General features: G+C 47.9%; 1 protein-coding gene across 3 annotated transcripts in view; it reads right to left on the reverse strand.

Moving 5' to 3' along the window:
• The window catches only part of LOC139109890 (uncharacterized), a 109,442-nt gene that overhangs the window by 74,804 nt on the left and 16,228 nt on the right, over positions 1 to 18,410 (reverse strand). For 2 of the 3 annotated variants that reach the window (XM_070669304.1, XM_070669306.1), the window contains exon 2: positions 17,321 to 17,374. In XM_070669304.1, coding sequence (XP_070525405.1) covers positions 17,321 to 17,374 — 54 coding nt within the window. Of the gene's footprint in view, positions 1 to 2,696; positions 4,597 to 17,320; positions 17,375 to 18,410 lie in introns of all 3 variants that reach the window. The other variant, XM_070669305.1, reaches the window with a different exon arrangement.

Here is an 18,410-nt window from a genome sequence, read left to right on the forward strand (position 1 = left end):
CAACGACGACGACTAGAACGTGCCGGAGAACGCTACCGGTGGGTTGCGAGAGGGACCGGTAAATCGGCCTGTACCTTGACGGAAAGCGAAGGCTGAAGCTGAAGCTGCGCGAGCGCCGTGATCCTTTCGACTGTTCGACGCACGGGGCCTTAAACGGCGCCTTCGATAACAAGATAAAGCAGCCAGCGAGTACCGCGATCCCGGGAAACCTGGCCGGGAATGCTCGGACGACGATAAGTCACGAAAGTGACGAGGCCGTGCCTCGACGACGCAACTGAACATTTCGAGATATTGAAAACATTCCCCGCCCATCATTCCGTCCAATGTACATTTCGTAAATCCCGTCGGACGTAAGAAAAGAAAAGAGATAAAAAAAATATCTCTTGGTCAAAATTAAGAAGAGCGATACGTCGCGTTAGGGAGAGAGAGATGGAAAAAGCTAATTATACTCGTTAGAAGATAATGACGTTGATTGTTAGTTTGAAATATAAGCGGCGATAACAAGGATACGATTACTTAACTTAATGATGATAATATCGTCATAATTGAAGAGTCGCGAGAGTGCACTGGCATCAATAATTGTTATCGTGATTTATAACTTTCTCCACATGGCTCCTATACGTCGCGGTTTTGACAGAACACGTGAATATGCTTGTACGAGAGGCCGCGGCATTAAATAGCCGTTGAGAAAATTTAATCGCAGAGATTAAGAAACCGAGGAGGATATTTAAATTAATCACTCACGACTCTGTCATTCAGAAATACGAGTTATTATATCAATAGATAAAATAATTAATAAGTACAATAAATTACTAAAGCAAATAAGTGAATAATTAATTATAGATTAATACCGCAAGAAAAAAAAAAAAGAAAAAAAACGTTTAAATTAATTTTATTTATATTGCGCAGGATATTAATATTATTAAATGCAAAAATAGACGGCAAACGATTAGTAATATATTTTTCCGGTAATAATTACGGCTCTCGCTAATCACAGATTCCGAAAATGGATTTCTGCGGCGATATTAAACGATTCGTTTTGCCGACGCGAAACAATGTCAACTTTCTGTCGACCACGGTAATCACATTAGCGGTTGCAACGAGAATGGCACGTCCGCAGAACCGTCTTTTGCCATTATCTCAATTTATACCGTCCTACGGGATCGATTCTGTCACCAAATTCTAATTTCGCTACGCTGCTCCGAGTCGGCAGTCGAACAATAAACGCGCCTAGTTTTCTCCAAAGTAATCGATCGCTCGGCGATTAGCGGCGACATTTTTGCCGAGAATCCCGAATAGGAAAAGCTCGGCGAATTACCCCCTTAATTAGAAGACACCGACGAATAATGCCGCGTTGATTGGGCGAGATAAAACTACCGAAAGTTGCGGAAGCTAAGTGGCCCTTATTTCGCTACTGACAGCTTCCAAGAGTTCCTAATTGTCGAGATCGAGCACCATAATTACACCCTCCGCGATTTGTTCTCGTGTCTCGGAGAGGTCGTCTCGTTAACGAAAAACCGGGCAAATTTCTGCGCCGGCGAAACGAGAAGCGGCGACGGAGCGCAGGTAGCAGAGCGCTTCGAAATTAAGAAGTTTGGCCCGATAAGACGCGATAAAAAACCACTTTCCGAAAAGGCACCCGTGACCCTCGCATATTTCTCTTTACTATATTATAAATATGGGACGAATCCATTAGGACCCTAAATTAGCGAGATAGATATTATCATAATTTAATCGTGAGCTATCGCGCAAAGAAAACAAAGTCAGGTAAGAGGTAAAAAAAAAAAAAGAAAAGAAAAAAAAGGGAAAAAAAAATTTCACCGAACAAAAATAAATACGAACTTCTGTTTGATTTAAAATCCAAGCTGCTGTTTTTTAGCATTGGAATTCTGCTTACTCGATGGCGCTCGTGTTACACGATGCTCGAAATAAGTTTATTGACATTAGAGCGATATCGCGCGGCGAGTAACTTCCGAGAAATTAAGATCTGATCGACATACGAACGCCGTGAAACACTTCATTGTCGTATTTCTTAATCGAGTATCAATTTCTGCGAGCTCGTGTCAGCGTCGCCTTTTTTTTCCTGCACTTAATTCTCTCATTATTACCAATAAAAAAAAGAAAAAAAAATGTAATCGCGATATAGAAATATATGTAATCGACACGACGCGACATGTGTATATTTCTAAATTAGACGCCAATTAATTATGATAATCAGGAATTTTAATCGCTTCGTTAAAATAATTTAAAGAACAGAAACGCGACACCGTGCCCCGCGCTTTCTCATTCAATTTGATATTTGTCTTTCGTCTGTCATTTGAGACGCGGATGAAGTAATAGAGTACGAATTCCAAAGGTGCCGCGTGACACCTACTTGCGTACGCGTGTTTCATAACTTTTCTCAAACCGCTACGGCGCTTTGCGTTCTGTTACGCTACGACTAGTTATAATTTCGCTGACCACCGTATACTCGTACAAAATGCATCACGCTCGCGAATCAATATATCTCGTGTAGCGTCAAAACATAGCAGCAGGGTCTCTCAAATAATACTTGAAAAATATTCAACAAAAAGCACGTGTTTTCATAAAGAAATCGTCGCATAGTCGTTGCAGATGACGATATTAACATCATCGTATATCATATTAATTTCTTTTTATCTCTTTCTTCCTTTTCTTTTATCGAGTATACGACTTACCAGTATAACACCAGGCCGGCCAGACGACAGGGCTCTCCGTGTCCAGCTCCCTCATTCTCTCAGCGACCCGCGGACATCTCCACTCCGTTCTTCCCGACGTGGCGGTAAGAATGTCCAGTTTGGCTATCAGCGTCAACCTCGAATCGAATGAAAGGCAACCGATTCTGCCTGGCGGAAGTCGCAGGAGAACCTCGATCGGCGATCTTCGAATGTAAACCACCTGTTGCTTCGCAACGGCTCGACGTCTACGGGTAGGCCCTCGTTCCGAGGATCTCGTTTCGTTTCTCGTCCCGACTCAAGGGAGCGGACGTCCGCGGGAAACGTGCTCGTCCGCGGCTATTCGTATTCTACGTCGTGCACGTGCAACCGAAGAATTCCGAGAGGCAGATAAGTCCCCTGGATGAGTCTTTGCTGTCACCGCGCTCCGGTTCCACCGGCGATAAGGCACGCAGGACGCGTCATCGGCTCGCCCGGTCCTCGCTTCACTTCCTTTCCGACGCGCACTGCTGTCTTCTCCGGCGCATCACGTCGCTTTCCTACGACGGGCTCCCCGCGAGATCTCGCCGTCGTGTAACAGCGAAGGAGACACGCGTGTTACACGAAAAGGTGGTCCGACACACGGCTCGAATCGCGCACTAAATGTCACGAAAATGTCAATGAGGTGCCGCCGACGTTTGACACCTTCACCGAATGTTCCCCTTCCTCCACGCGCCTTGTCGCCCGTCCGATAATAAGTGCCTTCTGGGATCACAATCTAGTCTCGAATTATCGCCAGACGACGACTCGTTCTCTCACCTTTTTTCACTCGTAAACGCAATCATTAGGCCGTGCAGTTACGCGGATATTAAAAATCGGTACGATATGTACGTCGATCTCTCTCCCGAATCACTCTTAACAAGCTCAATCATGACAGAATTTTTTCCTCTTATTTTTTTTTCTCTTTTCTTTTACTTCCTTCTACCGCAGAAAATATCACCAACGTAGAATTTTCTTTTCTATCGCTCGAATCGAAAACGGATGCACCAGAATTCTCGCATCTAAATATTACAGCGGGTGGGTTCGTCGTAAAAATTCTCGTTTATCGGCGTCGAGATAACACGCGTACCATCGGTATATCACTTCTTTTCACCTGTACGGTGACCGCGACTTGCACCTTTCCTCACCCTATTGCAGACCGGCGAGCGACCGGCACCCGGTAATCGCAGAGGGTACTCTCTTCGACCCGGCCGATCCTTGCCTTCAGTCCAGGAGGATCGTTGACGTACCGCGGGATGACACGACACTACAACACGGCACTGCTGCGTGAAGTGATGTCGAAGAGGATAGACGGATAGAGAGAGAGACAGCGGGGAGGGGGGAGGTAGAAAGAAAGAGACGGGGGACACGCAGGTAGGGGGATAGATAGAGGGAAAAAAGAAGAGATAGCCGGCGGAGAAAAGGACGAGGCAAAGGAGAAAGAGAGGGAGGGTGGAAAAGAAGAAAGAGAAAGAGAGGGAAGAATCTGACCACCGGACACTACTACTCTTTTGCCTTGGTAGGCGCGCACACACAGATAAGCGGAGTGGCACTTAGGTTGGTGCACCTGCCGCGAGAGTCCGCGTTGTAATGGGAGCGGGGCAACGGGCGGCAGGTAGGCAGGCCCTCCACTCGTCAACGGAGAAGGGGAGTCAGTCACATGGCGAGTGCCTCGCAAAAGAGGTGGTAGCCCGGAGTAAACCGTGGTGGTGGAACGAAGGTGGTGATGCTGGGCGACCGCGACAGTGACAGCGGTGGTGGTGGTGCTTATGGTGGTGGAGGCGACGGTGGTAGTGGCGGAGGTGAATCGCGGTGGTAACGCAAGGAGTAGGAATCAACGAAGTACTCGGGACCGAGAGCTGACTTAGGCCGCTACCGGTGTAATCTGTCGCGACGATCAGTGTCGGTGCGGCGATTCCACCCGGGAAAGAAAAAGAAAAAGAAAAAAAAAAATAGAGAAAAATTTGAGATGATTTTCTCGCGTCGTAAAACGACGGCGATGAGACGAGCATGGAAGCGAGAGAACGGGATAAAAGTCCCCCGAAGGGCTCACGCACATTCTGACGATCGCCGGGAATAAAAAACTAAATTACGCACGGAAAGTTTAATATATATAAAATATCCAACGCAAATAAAGATAAAAGCCGAGAAGACGTACTATTTTCTGCGTACTTCGACTACCGATTACGGGTAATCGGGATGCTCTCTGCGTAAGCTCCATATTTGGACGCACTTACGAGGGAAAGATCGGAAGAACAGTCATTGAATTCCAGGCGCTTCCCGAGATCATTGATAGAACTTGACGGTAAATTGTCTCACAAAGCTTCCTCCCAAGCACGTCGTTCAACGTCCAGCTATCAATGCTACGTCTTCCTTCGCGACTGTAATCGGTCGTGGCTCGTATAGCAGTCTAGGTGGACGCTACATCGGAGTGAAACAAGACGCGAGCATCTCGCTTGCTTGTATCCCACCGTTTCTTTACTCATAAAACAATATCGTCGACTCCGCGATCTTATTTTCTTCGCGATTCTCGTTAAACGTATTATTTTTATAAAACAAAAGTAAGAAAAATAATAAATTACGTAGAAATAATAATCGTCGACGAATTACAAAAATACCGCCTCGTCGCCCGCGCTAATAGACGAATAAATAATACTAACAAAAATTATTCCGGAACTCCGATTCTATTCACTCGAAAGTCGCGTCCTATCCATCCGCCTGGATTAACAATAATTACGCGGCACCCCCGGGGAATCCTACAACATCGTCGAAGCGAGGGAACGTATTATCCCGGAGATTATTCTGGGAGCGTCGCCTTAGGTGTCCGAACATGTTCGGAATTCTGTGCCGCAGTGGGGTACCTAACGTGTAGAGGCAAGATGAGAGCTTGTTACGTTAACCATCATATTGTTTCGCGAGGGCGAGACGCCGCGCCGGCCGTCCGGCGAGTCCGCGGCCCAGGCGCAACGACTGGTAGTTCGCCCCGGCTTGCGAGGTGTACCATCAAGGACGATATATCGCGCCCGATATATATCACTCGGGAGAGAAAGAGCACTTCTACACACGTCGGGTTTATTATATGTGCGTACGTATCCGTACGCGCCGGCCCGGAGGCTGTGCTTCGAGCACCTCGTTTAGATATCCGCTCCGCGAGATTATTCGAGAACGAAGGACGGAGCGTACGCTCGTCGAAACGTCCCGATGGACGGCGCATTATATTGGTATCCTATCTGGCGTCGATCGCGGGCTTCCGCAGGTAGCGATTACCACCTCGGCCATTTTCTTTCCCTGTAGAACTATCGGGCGATTAAACGGTCCGTCGACCTCCTCCGCACTTTGCCGTACGCGCGCGCGCTCGCAACGGGATGTATTAATCGTTCGGCTGGATCGATACGGTCGTCCTTGTGTATACCGGGGCCGGCGTCCGTCAGCCCACTCGTAAGAATTAATTAGCGCACTCCCGCCGATTAAAAATCTAACGATCGACCCCCGGCCGTAACGATGCAGAGCCAAGCGGCATGAAAATTTTTAACGATAACTTACTACATAAATGCATTCTAAAATATCCGCAGTAAATTCAATTTCTTCGAAGTCGAATAAACTTTTAACAATTAACGTTACCTCACCCAGCGTCGAATAATCAAATCGCACGATTACCAATATGCACCATTCTCACGACTTGTCAGAGCCAAATAAATACCAACGGCCGAGCGCGCGGCCGTACCGTCTGCTATTCAAATCCATTTTCTCGTGAATGAACGACGGGGAAACGCGCGCCTTTGAACCGCCTCGTTTCGCACCGCATAAATCTCAGGGGGGGATCCTTGACGGAAAGCGTTTTCGCGTTTCTGAAACGGCAGCTTTTTTTTCCAATCGCGGACGCGGATTAGCTGAGCGCGTGTTCCTAGCGGTGGTTCATCCTCGGAGACGAAGTAACCGGTGGCGTTCATGAATACGTGTTCATTATTTATGAGCAACGCCTCTTAGCATCAACTGGACCGGCCTCTCTATCTACCGGTAGACACCCGGGAGAGGAAGGCAACCGGATAACGTATTACGTCTTCATATTTTTTTTTTCCCCCCCTCCTCCCCCCTTTCCTCTCCGTGCACGCCCGGTAATTAAAGGTGCCCCGCCAAGGACCCCGATGATTTACCGACGACGCTGCACCGACCTGATAAGATGGGACCGGTTGATAACGAGACTCCTTTCGGCATATCGCGAAGTCGGATCGAATTTTACTAGGCTGTATCATCTCTTTATAATATTCCAATATCTTCTCGCTGTCGGCTACCGATAGACTTCGCCGTGTACCTCGCGCGAGAACTTTACGCCGACAATAGCGCGTGCTGAAGTAAAAAGAACGGGTGGCTCGATTAGCGAAGAAGTAAAATAATATTCTCGTTATCGTCGGCGAATTTCTAACGGTACGAGATCTCCGACATATTTACGCACGCAAACCCGCCACGATGGAAATAGAATCAGGGGCCCCGCCGACGAGAGACGCGCGAATATAATCACTGGAATAATACACGTCGATCATTACATTATATTGCGATAAGTAAACGTTAGTTTTGTATATCCGAGATGATTATTGACAGCTGCTAATAGAACGGTTACGCCTAGCCGATCGGAAAGCGTCGTGATCCCCGGGACAAGCATCCGCGGCATCATCGGCAGGCAGGCACCGAGGGATCTCGAGGGATAAAAAGCAGCTCGCGGTATTCCCCTTTCTCATTACGGTATGCTGGATCAAAAGTGCTCATATTTCATAGACTCGTTCTGGCGTGCGGCACGAGAACCCCGATGGCCTCCGCTCGTGCGCGCGTGTACGGAGAAGTTACGGTCCCGTTGAGTGGAGAAATTTACGTTCGTCAGCAAAACGAGCACCGCGACGGACGGAACGAGCGACGACGGGACGAAACGGCGAACGAGTAAACGGTCACCGACGATCGTTTCGACGATTTAATCGAAATCGCTCTTCTTTTCTTTCGCGCGCGCCTACCGCCGCTCCTCTCGCTAAATTTTTTCCGTCGGCGGCCGATCGCCGCCGATTCTTTCGTGCATTAGTTGCTCCTCGAGTCGAATATAAACGCCGCGACCGGCATCCTCCGAGGAGCCGCGCGAGAGAATTAACGTCGGAGCGTACGAGCTCGGAATTCATTCACCGCCCTGGACCGATTTACTCGTCAACGTTCGCAAATCGCCTTCCCCTTGAATGCAGGAAACCGCGGAGGCAATGAACTATCGGGGCACTGATCGATATCTCCGCGAACCACATGTTCTCTTTATCATTCTCTCTCACCTGTCCCGGTTTTTCGATCATTAATTGAAAGGAACGATATGAAATTTGCTATTTTCAGCGATCCATCGTCCGCGATACGTCCGTCGTCCGTATAATTATCGGTAATTCTAACTCATTTCATGCAATTATCCGCGATAGCTATTGGCGCGGGGATTATCAACGGGGCATAATCATCCGCGTTAAAAGCTAGCTAGCAGATATGACATTGGTTTTCGCAGCCTGGGCATTTCTGTACCGAGACTTCTTGCGCGAAGGGATGTAATTAAAGCGATCGAAGGAACATGTAAAAATAATTAATATTTTCTGTCAATCAAGATGTTAATAAAGGAAGGATTTTGAAATATTAAATACTGCTATCTTTATTCTATTCCAAAGCTAATTCGTTCCCTGAAGCAATTTCCTCTACGTTCTAAAGAAAGAAGCGAGTGTTTCATCTCGTATGCGGATAGCGACAGAGATTATACGTATAAAAAGAAATATATATCTAACAGACATTAATTGAAAATGTAACGGATTAAAAATTATCGACGTCGCGCACTTAATTCGCAAGATCGCAGGAATGATATCCGACGTCGTAACTACGATCGGTAAATTAAGATGAAAGGGGCTCCCGAGTTTTTCGGATCGTCGAAAGGCCGTGTTCGCGCCGATTAATATCGTCGGCCGGCGCGATACGATAAACGAGATGATAAATACGAACACGCACGATTATACCGCGCGAGGTTACGCCGCGAGATACCGATGAATCAGCGGTGGTAAAGGTCAGACGGATGAGCGTGCACTTGAAAGGTCAAGGAAAGATGCAGGTGTCGAATGGAGGCGTCGACGAAAAAAAAAATATACGTATAAAAAAAAGAAGAAGATTTTATATAAGCGGAACGGTCAGTCATGCTTCGATCCAGCCGCTTTAAAAATATCGAGAACGGAAGAGACGATGAGCTCACGCGAATAATCTGAGAGTCTGAATATTAAACGTACCGAAAATCCTTAAGGAAATCGACGGTGCCTGTCGCCGTGACGGAAACCGCGGGGCCACGCATAATCGCCGAGAAAAAGAGGCGCAACGCGCGGAGGGTGGCGAAACGAGCGCGCGCGGGGAGGGGCGAGGTGAGGGAAAGAGGGGCACGCACGGTGCACAAAGTGCAATTTCATAATTTTTGCCTCGTAAAATCCGAGCAATGAGCGACGTAAAAATGAATAACTGGAGGAGCATTCACCCGCGGAAAGAACGAGTCGGTGGAACACCTCTCGCTGCCCTTCTTCCCCCCTCGTCTTCGGACCCCTCGATCGCCCGTGCTCCTCTCGCTCGCACCAGGAGGCGGCTGGGCCCGGTCGGTGGTGGTTGCCCCGTTCCGTGGCCCCCACTGGCAAAGACCGAACCGATTTTTATCTTCCGGGTAGAATAGATTATCTTTATTTACGAGCAATCTGCGGTATGAGCAAATTGTTTGGGAACGAGTAAGGGCCGCTTATTTAAAAGCCGTAAACTATTCAATACGCGTACGGACTGAAATCCTCGGAGTCGCGAAAGTGTGAGAATGCGTATGTGCGTCACGGAGGAATCCCACAATAATTTCACTCTCGGCGGGATGAAGTCTCAAGGACGATGGACGATGAATTTTTAGAGCCGCAATTTCTTTTGCCGCTTGCTTAAAGAGCCGCGATAATATCGTGCGTTAAACTTGAGGTTTCAACGTGCCAATAAGCGAACGTCTAATCTCCGGAGTAGCATTTTCGAAACCGGGCATGCACATTTTACGCTTGAAAACGTTGCCCGAGTGCGTCTCGAGCCGCTACGGCATTAACGGAACACGTAGACCAGATCGGAGTTTGCGTCGAACAGAACGCGCCTTTCTCGCGAGCTTTGCTACAGCGAACTTATCGAATGTTACTTGGAAAAAAAATTAATAAAAAAAAAAAAAAAACATGGACGGAAGCGAGGTCAGATAGATATGTAAGTGAAGTATCGCGTGCGAAAAGAGGAGAGTTCGAGCGGCGAAGATATCTATCTATCTCTTCTCTCGACACTGCGTTATCACGCACACGACGCCAAATGACGTGAACATTCAACAACGACGTACGCCCGATCCGTAAACGATTTCGCGGAAACTCGGGAGACATCTCGGATGCTAATCGAGCGTACTTTGTTTGACGAGTCTCACGGTTCGACTCGAGTAAGTTTTAGAAATGTAATACAATTAAGGAAATCAGAAAGGGGCGTAACGCCGTAAAATGTGAGACGCGCGAAACGCCGCATATCGACACTCGCGAACTGCACCCAGGATTAATAATGCCGGGCGTGCTGGTCATCGAAGACGGGGGGAGGGGGAGGAGAGAGAAAGAGTGAAGTACGGAAAAGGACGAGAAGGGAGTTGAAAGAGAAGAGGCAGAAGAAGACGACGACGACGACGACGATGAAGAAGAAGAAGAAGAAATGAGAGAGGAGAGGTAAAGTAGAGAAGAGCAACAAGAGGTGCAGCCTCGGGTGCCGGGCGGGGCTCAGATGTTTATCCCGGTCGACCTCTCTTCCCCCGTGTCCCCCCCCTCCTTTCCCTCCCCTGCCCCGACGTGCCCCTCTTCGTGGTCTCCGATGTGCCCCCTTCACCTCCGGTTCTTGCAGAGAAGGAGCGCGCCCTCGGCAATCCGGTGTTGCGGAGAGTTGCATCTACGTTATGCGTGCTCTTGTTGCTCGGATGCGCTCACAGTGGCGTCGCAACCGTCTCCATTCTCTTCAGCTTGGCGGACGGAAATTATGACAGGCTCAGCCGAGAACGAAAGCCCCTGGCTCGCCTCGCGACGCGATACATATTTAAAAGGCAACCGGAGTACTGCCCTAACGGCTGGAGAATAACGCGAGTGCCTCCGTGCGAGCCGACTGTAACGCGGATAATTTTAAACGCGTTCTTCTAAAATTAGATTAATTTCGCGCGATCTTTTATCGGCCGCCGCTGGGGGAGGCCAGCGGCTAATTATCCGCGAGAGCGCATTGAAATAACGATATCGTTTCGAGGAATACAATTTCGGGGCGACCGGAGATTTTCGGAGAAGGAGATCAGCGCGAAAAACCTTTGCCGTGACATCGCGGAGAATGAGGTAGGGTGGCTCGATTCGACAACCGTATCGATCGTAATCGAAACGACCGGAAAGAAGACCGGGAAGGCGAGGCTTGTGACGAGGCGTCGGACGGTCGGCGGCACTTGCAAAAAATCAACGTTAATCAGACACTTCGTATCGCCTGTACTCAGCTCCCGGTGAGCCGAGCGATCTAGCTCGCAGCAGGTTCTTCGCGGCAAAAAATCGATGAATGAACTTACGCCAGAGCGGATGCTTCGCGCTCGAGTTGACCGACGACGATGGTTTTACGAGTGTCCATCACGCATATCTTCATCATTATTTGTTAAAACGCTCTACTTTTTTTTTCCTACCCCGTGCCTTCTGCATTAAAGCTTTTACGTGTAAATTGCAACGTGAAATAAAATAACGCAGAAATAAAAAAAATATAACTATCAACGATGTTATTACATGTTATATGTCCAGGCAAATAGAAATCGGTTGACTAATAAGTATAATATAATAAAAGCGAAAGTATCACTGGAGCTTCTCGAAATAAACGTGATGTTTCCGATGGTATCGCTAATTATTACTTATCGTCGTCTAGCCTCTCATCTTTTTCCTATCAAAATCAAGCTGTTTTATCGTATAAATTATATTTCTCGTCGAACAGTAGTCCGATTCCATACATATGCATGAAGCACGGTCCGCAATTATCGCTTCGCAATTAACTTTAACCACCACGAGTTAATCTTTTCCTTCCCGGCCGTCCTTTAGTTCGTCTCTTCTGCTATCGCTACCATCCGCGCCGTCCTCGCGGCATTAATATAATAATACAATTATTTTCCATCGCGCGATTCTATTTCGAATTGACGCAACGATCGGCCGTACTATCGATCAATGACAACACCGTTGCGCACAAGCGCGAACGAATCGGAGCTAATCATCCGTGCGCTCGGTGGCACCATCGAGATAAGAACCGACGGCGAAGTTCGATTCCCGGCGTCTACTTCTTCTAGACGTACGGTCCTTAGAATTTTATCGAACGCGTATACCCCGCTGATGACGCACTTCCGGCCAAATGAACCCGCGCGTTGGCCCCCGCGATAATTCCGGAGGATCGAGAAAGGAGCGAGAGAGATCCATCCACCGTGACTCCGTGGCCCCGTGACGACCCCGAAGAGATGTTTGCTCTTGTTGCGGTGCTATGCACCGTAGCGACCGGCGGCTGTATGGAAGTATAAGAAGAAGAAGAGAAGAGGCAGGCAAGAAGATAGAGAAAGAGAAAGAGAGAGAGAGAGAGAAAGGTGGAAGAGGGAAGAGAAGAGTAAGGCGAAGAGGATCAAGGAAGAGCAGCGAAAGGAGCAAGAAGTCAGCGCAATGATGAGGTGGGGCGAGGCAGAGAAAGGGACGCGAAGGGGCAGCGGTGGACGGGTCTTGATTCAACGCCTAGCCTCCGAAGGAGCTCGCTCGGGCGCCCGATGGTAGCGGTTCGCTCATCATTGTAATTACTTCACGAGGATGTACCAGTATATTGGATCATTATCGACCGCTCCATATCTACCACCTAGCCCATAAGTATAGACTTATGCACCCGGTGCTCGGACGGTGATCTGTGTGCCTCCTACCTATCTCTCTCTCGCTCTGTTTTCTTTCGCCCGGTACCGACGCGCGTATGTGCACGTATACGAGAATGCGTGCGCGAAGACACGCACCGAAACGTACATGGAGGGAGGGGAAATACGATCGCGGCACGTACCAGCTAACGACTCGTTCGTACGGCTCTCTGATCAAACAACCGCAGCGGCCGGGGTAACTAACTTTCTAAAGGGCCCCTCGCTTTCGCCCAGCATCCGTTTTCGCGGAGGGCGATGACAGTGGCGTAAGCGGGTGAGCGATGTTGATAAATTTGCGCAATACCTCACCTGCCGAACTTAAATGCGTTTGCACGCGCACGACCGACCGAAAACAATCGAGTATCCCCCGCGCGCTTCAGTTTGTATTAATTAAAACGAGATCTCTAAGCAACTTAATTAGAGATAGAAATTTTATAAGATTGTTAAATTTTTTATTTTTTTTCACATATTTTAATAAGTATTTGCTCCGTTGTTTATTTCTGCGATAAAACAATACTCGCCGTAACGTCATCGGTCTTTACTCTTTAAGAAGTAATAATGTATATAAAATATCATAAAATGTTAATGCGAATAAGATTGTTAATTAGAAGATGAGGTACGCGTTGCAATAAGTGTATTCCGCGCACCGGAAGCGATCGGCTGTACCGCAGCTGATCGATTAAAGGATATAGTGCGGTAATTATCGTTATGCGGTGATCTACGGGCTATAAAATGCAGACTATAACTGTGCGCTTTTATTGAGAGGGAAAAAAAAAAAAAAGATAAACTCTTATGTCTTTAATGTCGTGTCGAGGTCTTCACAGACCATAAGAAGCAAATATTCTAATTTTAGAATAAAGTTATATTTTAAGCTGCTCATTTTTTTTTCTTTTTCTTAAATTAATCTAGTGTAATTATTCGCGCTAAAAATACCAATAATTAATTCATTTTTTTAATTCCGCCGCGATCTTGAATATGAAAATAAAAGTCACGTCGACTACAATATAAATACGTCGTCGTTCGCTCGTAAAAGGTAGCACGTTTTATTTTGTTCAGCATGGAAATAAACGAAAGAAATTGAAAGGAAACATTAATGGAAGAGCGTAATAAGATTAGTTAATTGCAGAGTAGGATGCATTGTATACCGGAAATATCGCATTACGCGCGCATTTTATCTATTAATAGGTATCGCGACGCAATTATCATTACGCGATGATTTACTGTCCATAAATCGAATGCGCTGTAATATTTAGTTACGCATATCTCTAGTCGAGGGCTGGAGAAAATTACTTTATTTGATATACATTCGCAGCTTAATGGAATTATTTCCAACTGTATAAATAAGCAATAAAGAAGCTAAACGTTTCGCGTTCCTCAATTAAAAAGCATCCAGGCGCCGTGGAAATCGGCTCCTCGGAATGTCATTGAAATTCGTTCGCGAGCACGTCGACTCGTACAACGCGGCCGCGGGAGGGGAACTAGATTTCCGTTCGAGCGATAACCGTTCGTCTTAAAAAAATTCCACGGCGCTTTCCTGCTCATCAAAATTTCCGCAGAGACCGCTCGCGTGCGCGGCGAAGAGAGCCGTCGATGAAATATATTTAAATTCATATTTCGTTACGATCCGATATGCCCGATAAATTACTCGATGTTAATGCAGCGCGCACGAGATCCTCGTCGGTGTCGTTCGTCTATCTGACATCGCGAAAAACACCGGGCGCAACAACATTCCCCGGGATATCTGCCAACCCCGCCGACCCGGCACGACCGTTAGACCGGAATCCGAATCGAGGATCAGGATCCTACGGGGCCGTACGTCGGGGGCCGGGAATCGATCCGGGACGCGCAACGGGAGCCCGCAGAAAGGAACGGGAGCGTATCGAAAGATGCAGGCTTCGATAATCCTTCAGGGTAGGTCGGTACATCGTGCTCGCCCGAGTCTTGCCTATCGAGGTGAGGCGCTACGCGGAGGAAGTAAAGGGGCATGTATCCGCGTCTCGCTTTTTCTCTCTCGCCGTCTTTCTCTCCCTCCTTCTGCTTTCTCTTACCGTCGTCCCCGTTCCTCGCTCCTGCTCGCTCCCGCGGTCAGCCCGACCTACGGAGATGCTCAGGTGTAAAACCGTTGATTGCCACGGCGCGGTATTTTCTCTTTGTACGGCGATGGTAGCGGTGGGCGTGCCGGGCACGACCGAAGGGAGACGGCCAAGGCCTCCTCATCGCGCGCTACCGCGATTATGTTTATTATACTTCGGCACACGCGTGTGCGTACGTGCGCGTACTTACACGCGTTTCCCCCCCTCCCCTCACCCGCCGTTCGTTGCGGGGAATTTTTATCGCGGACACTGGGACGCGCGGCATGCTGCACCCGTAGTCGAGGTGAATGGCGATAGCTACCGTGAAGACGCGTTTCCCGTCAGATTGCACAGCCACGCAGAAGCGTCGCCACGCCTGATACGAGAGAGGAAGAAAGAGAGAGAGAGAGAGAGATAAGATCGTACTTGATTGCGCGGACTTAGTTTAGAGAATCGGTCGCGGTCGCGTAGGATTGACTCCTCATGCTCGGCTAACGACCGAATAATCATGCGTGGAGGAGCTTACAGGAGAAGCACATTAAATGTTAATCAACTGTGCTCGTATGTATAATTTCTATATCTGATAAGCATAGAGGGTCGTATGAATATATTTATTCTCGCGTCGTGTAAAAAAATCCGGCGTATCCTAGGCCACGAATTTTATGAGAAATTACCGGAAGCCGCAGTCGAGCGAGCTCGCGCCGGTGGCTCGTTACCGATATTCGTCGACGATCCGTGAGAAATGAGAACGGTATCAGTGAATATTACCGGCAGCCGCCGGAGTCACCCAGGGCGACTTGCTAATCATCCAGCGGGTCCCCTCGCTTCGAGAAGAGATCGATCATCGCGATTCATGACGGCGTAACGATCTCCGCTGTCGTCATCGGCGGTGACGCGCCGCGCGATGCGCCATCCTCGAAGATGAGGCTGCGTTAGAATTCCAACGAGATGAGAGCCTTGACATTTCGCGGCCTGGAATCGACCGGCATAATTGATCGGCCTCCACCGACTCCTATTCGACGAACGCGGTCGTGTTATTTCGTCCGATACAGTTACAACGAGCTGCGTCGACTTTGCAAACTAAATTCCAGTTTTTCGTCGCACGAAAGGGAGCGGGACTAATCAAATTGGAGTTTCAAAAAATCGTGCGATAGGCGCGAAGTAAATCACGATAAAATCGTGAAGGTACAACTCGATGTATAATTACGCTAATGTATTAAATAAATGTTACGGGACAGGAATGTTTCATTTAATTCGCCCACCCGAAATTTCACCGAATTTGAAGAGAAAAAAAGTACTCGCAATTTCCATGCAGAGTTGGCGATGCCTGTTATTACCGCGGGGTGTTCCTATGCAATGTGTGCTGGCCAAACGAACGCGCAGCACGGCAAATATAAGCCCGGCAACGGATACGACAAACAAATGCTACGGGTGCTGCAATTTTCTGTCGTTAACGACCAGTAGTGTCTTAAACCCGCGTGCAAGCGTACCAATAATGGTCGCGCTCGTGCGTACTAAAAATTTTATAGCGTCGCGTTTATCGGCACGAGAATGGCGCTGGCAAAACCTTGTTTAACAAAATAATGACTACAATTATTCTACTTTACATTTGCCCGTTGTGTAGCGCGAACACGATACCCTCCGCGCGCGAAGGAGGGGAGCCGCTTCCCCTCAGCAATTTGCTACAAGTAATCGTCGATCAAGAAGAGTTATAACTACCGGATTGTCAGCCGTTTGCCAGCATTAAAAGCGCATTTTTCAGTTCGCGCCGACGGCCAGTTCGTTGCGCGCAGTCAACGTTTACAGGACCCTTAATTGCCCATCTGTCACAGCTGGGATTGCAAATTTTTCACTCTTTATATTCTATCAAAAAAAAAAATCTAAATGTTTTAATCTAAGGTTCGAGGGTCGACAGAAGTTGAGAGAGAAAAAAAAAAAAAAGATAGTTACGCAACGGATAAAGAGACGCGGCTTAAAACGAAATAAAATAGCCGGTCGCGTCTCCGCGCCCGAAGATGATCGCGTGCGATTCCGTAGGTCCCTATGTCTCCTGCTTTCTACCACGTAGGCTAATAAAAGAATCATGCGACTCTGATGTGGCGCCCAGGGTGCAACCGCGTAGCAAAAGTCGCTCGCGTGGTTCGTGTCTCGACTCGTTCAATTTACATAAACACGTACTCATTGATTGCTGGACCAGATTGTCCGGCGTTATTACTTCTACGACCGGTTAACTTCACCGCGGGACCGCGAATAATCGTTAAGCCCTAATCACTTCGCTGCGCACGTAGCTCGCCCGATAGATACGTCCGATACATACGCCCGGTGCGTAAAGTTAACCTGGACCGGCCCCCACATAATCGTTTCGAGCCAGTGGGACGATGATTTTCACTTCCGACATTCGCAAAACGGCGGCTATTACGTTACCCGCTCGGCCGCCGGTTATCGCAGCGAATTATCGAGAGAAGAAATACCACTTCGGCGACAAATAAGTCGAGATACATGCGGATCGTAATGATATTCGCTGCTGAAAAAATTATTAAAGATATTGCTCAAAGGCAAGTACTCACCGAAATGATACGAGAATGAGCGTCCGCCGTCAGAATAGCCGTTCCTCTCGGATCCTGGAAACAGAAAAAAAAATACAACGTTAGAACAAGATCAATATCTCACTGAAATTAATTAAGTTCAATTGTATCTCAATCGCAATTGCGCCGAGCCGGAAAAAAAAATATATATTCGATTAATTCCCCGTTAGTTTTCGAGCTTTCACGTTTCTTCCCGTACAACGGCTAGTTGACGATTCCCTTTAAAAGAGACACGCCGATAGATCGATCGAATACCGCGTGCACCGCGAGTGCCAGATAGCAGTCCGGAGCACCACCCACGAAGCGGCTACTTAGCATGAACGACTAGCCAGGAGGTACCTACCTACCTATCTGACAAGGTTAACTAATACAGCTTCTACCGATCGCGCGCGGTCTCTTGATTAGAAATACGTCGATAAATCAGAGAAAGGACACGCGGGCGAGTCCCCATGCATATCGGAGATAGCCGCGAAGCAGGCGAGGAGAAGAAACCCGGCGGAGGAAATAGACGCGGACCCCGAGGATCCCGCGTAATTATTCCCTTATATGTCTGTAAACAGCTCGGCGAATAACCTGCGCGAAGTCGATAGATTTACGTACAATTAGCAGATAAACTGCTGATTATTCGACATCGTCCGTCGACGCGATGAAATAAAAATTTCGCGAGTGTAACGCGCGTTACGTCGAAACGAAATTTTCGGTCGGACAAATTCATTTGAAGCGAAAATCCATTAGAATCTATATAAAGCATATTACGGTATATCTTCCGCGTGGCGGCCGCGTTAGCAGATGTACCGCTCGCTGCACCCGCGCTTCGTGCAAGCGTACTTTCTCGCGGTCGTACAAGATAATTAAATAAATATAATCAACGATAAACGCGCGCTACCTCTCTCGAGTCGTCATTTAATTGGACGTTACGCCTGTCAAAGCACACTGCCTCCGTTGCAGCGAGATGCCTGTGCATTCCTACATAAAATTACCAGCAAGGAAGCAATGTAAGTTTTTAATTTTTTCAATGACGCATTTTTTTTTTCTTTTTTTTTATCTAAGAAAAAAAAGAGAAGAGTCGGGG

This window comes from Cardiocondyla obscurior, linkage group LG19 (assembly GCF_019399895.1).
Source record: "Cardiocondyla obscurior isolate alpha-2009 linkage group LG19, Cobs3.1, whole genome shotgun sequence".
Classification (NCBI taxonomy): domain Eukaryota; kingdom Metazoa; phylum Arthropoda; class Insecta; order Hymenoptera; family Formicidae; genus Cardiocondyla; species Cardiocondyla obscurior.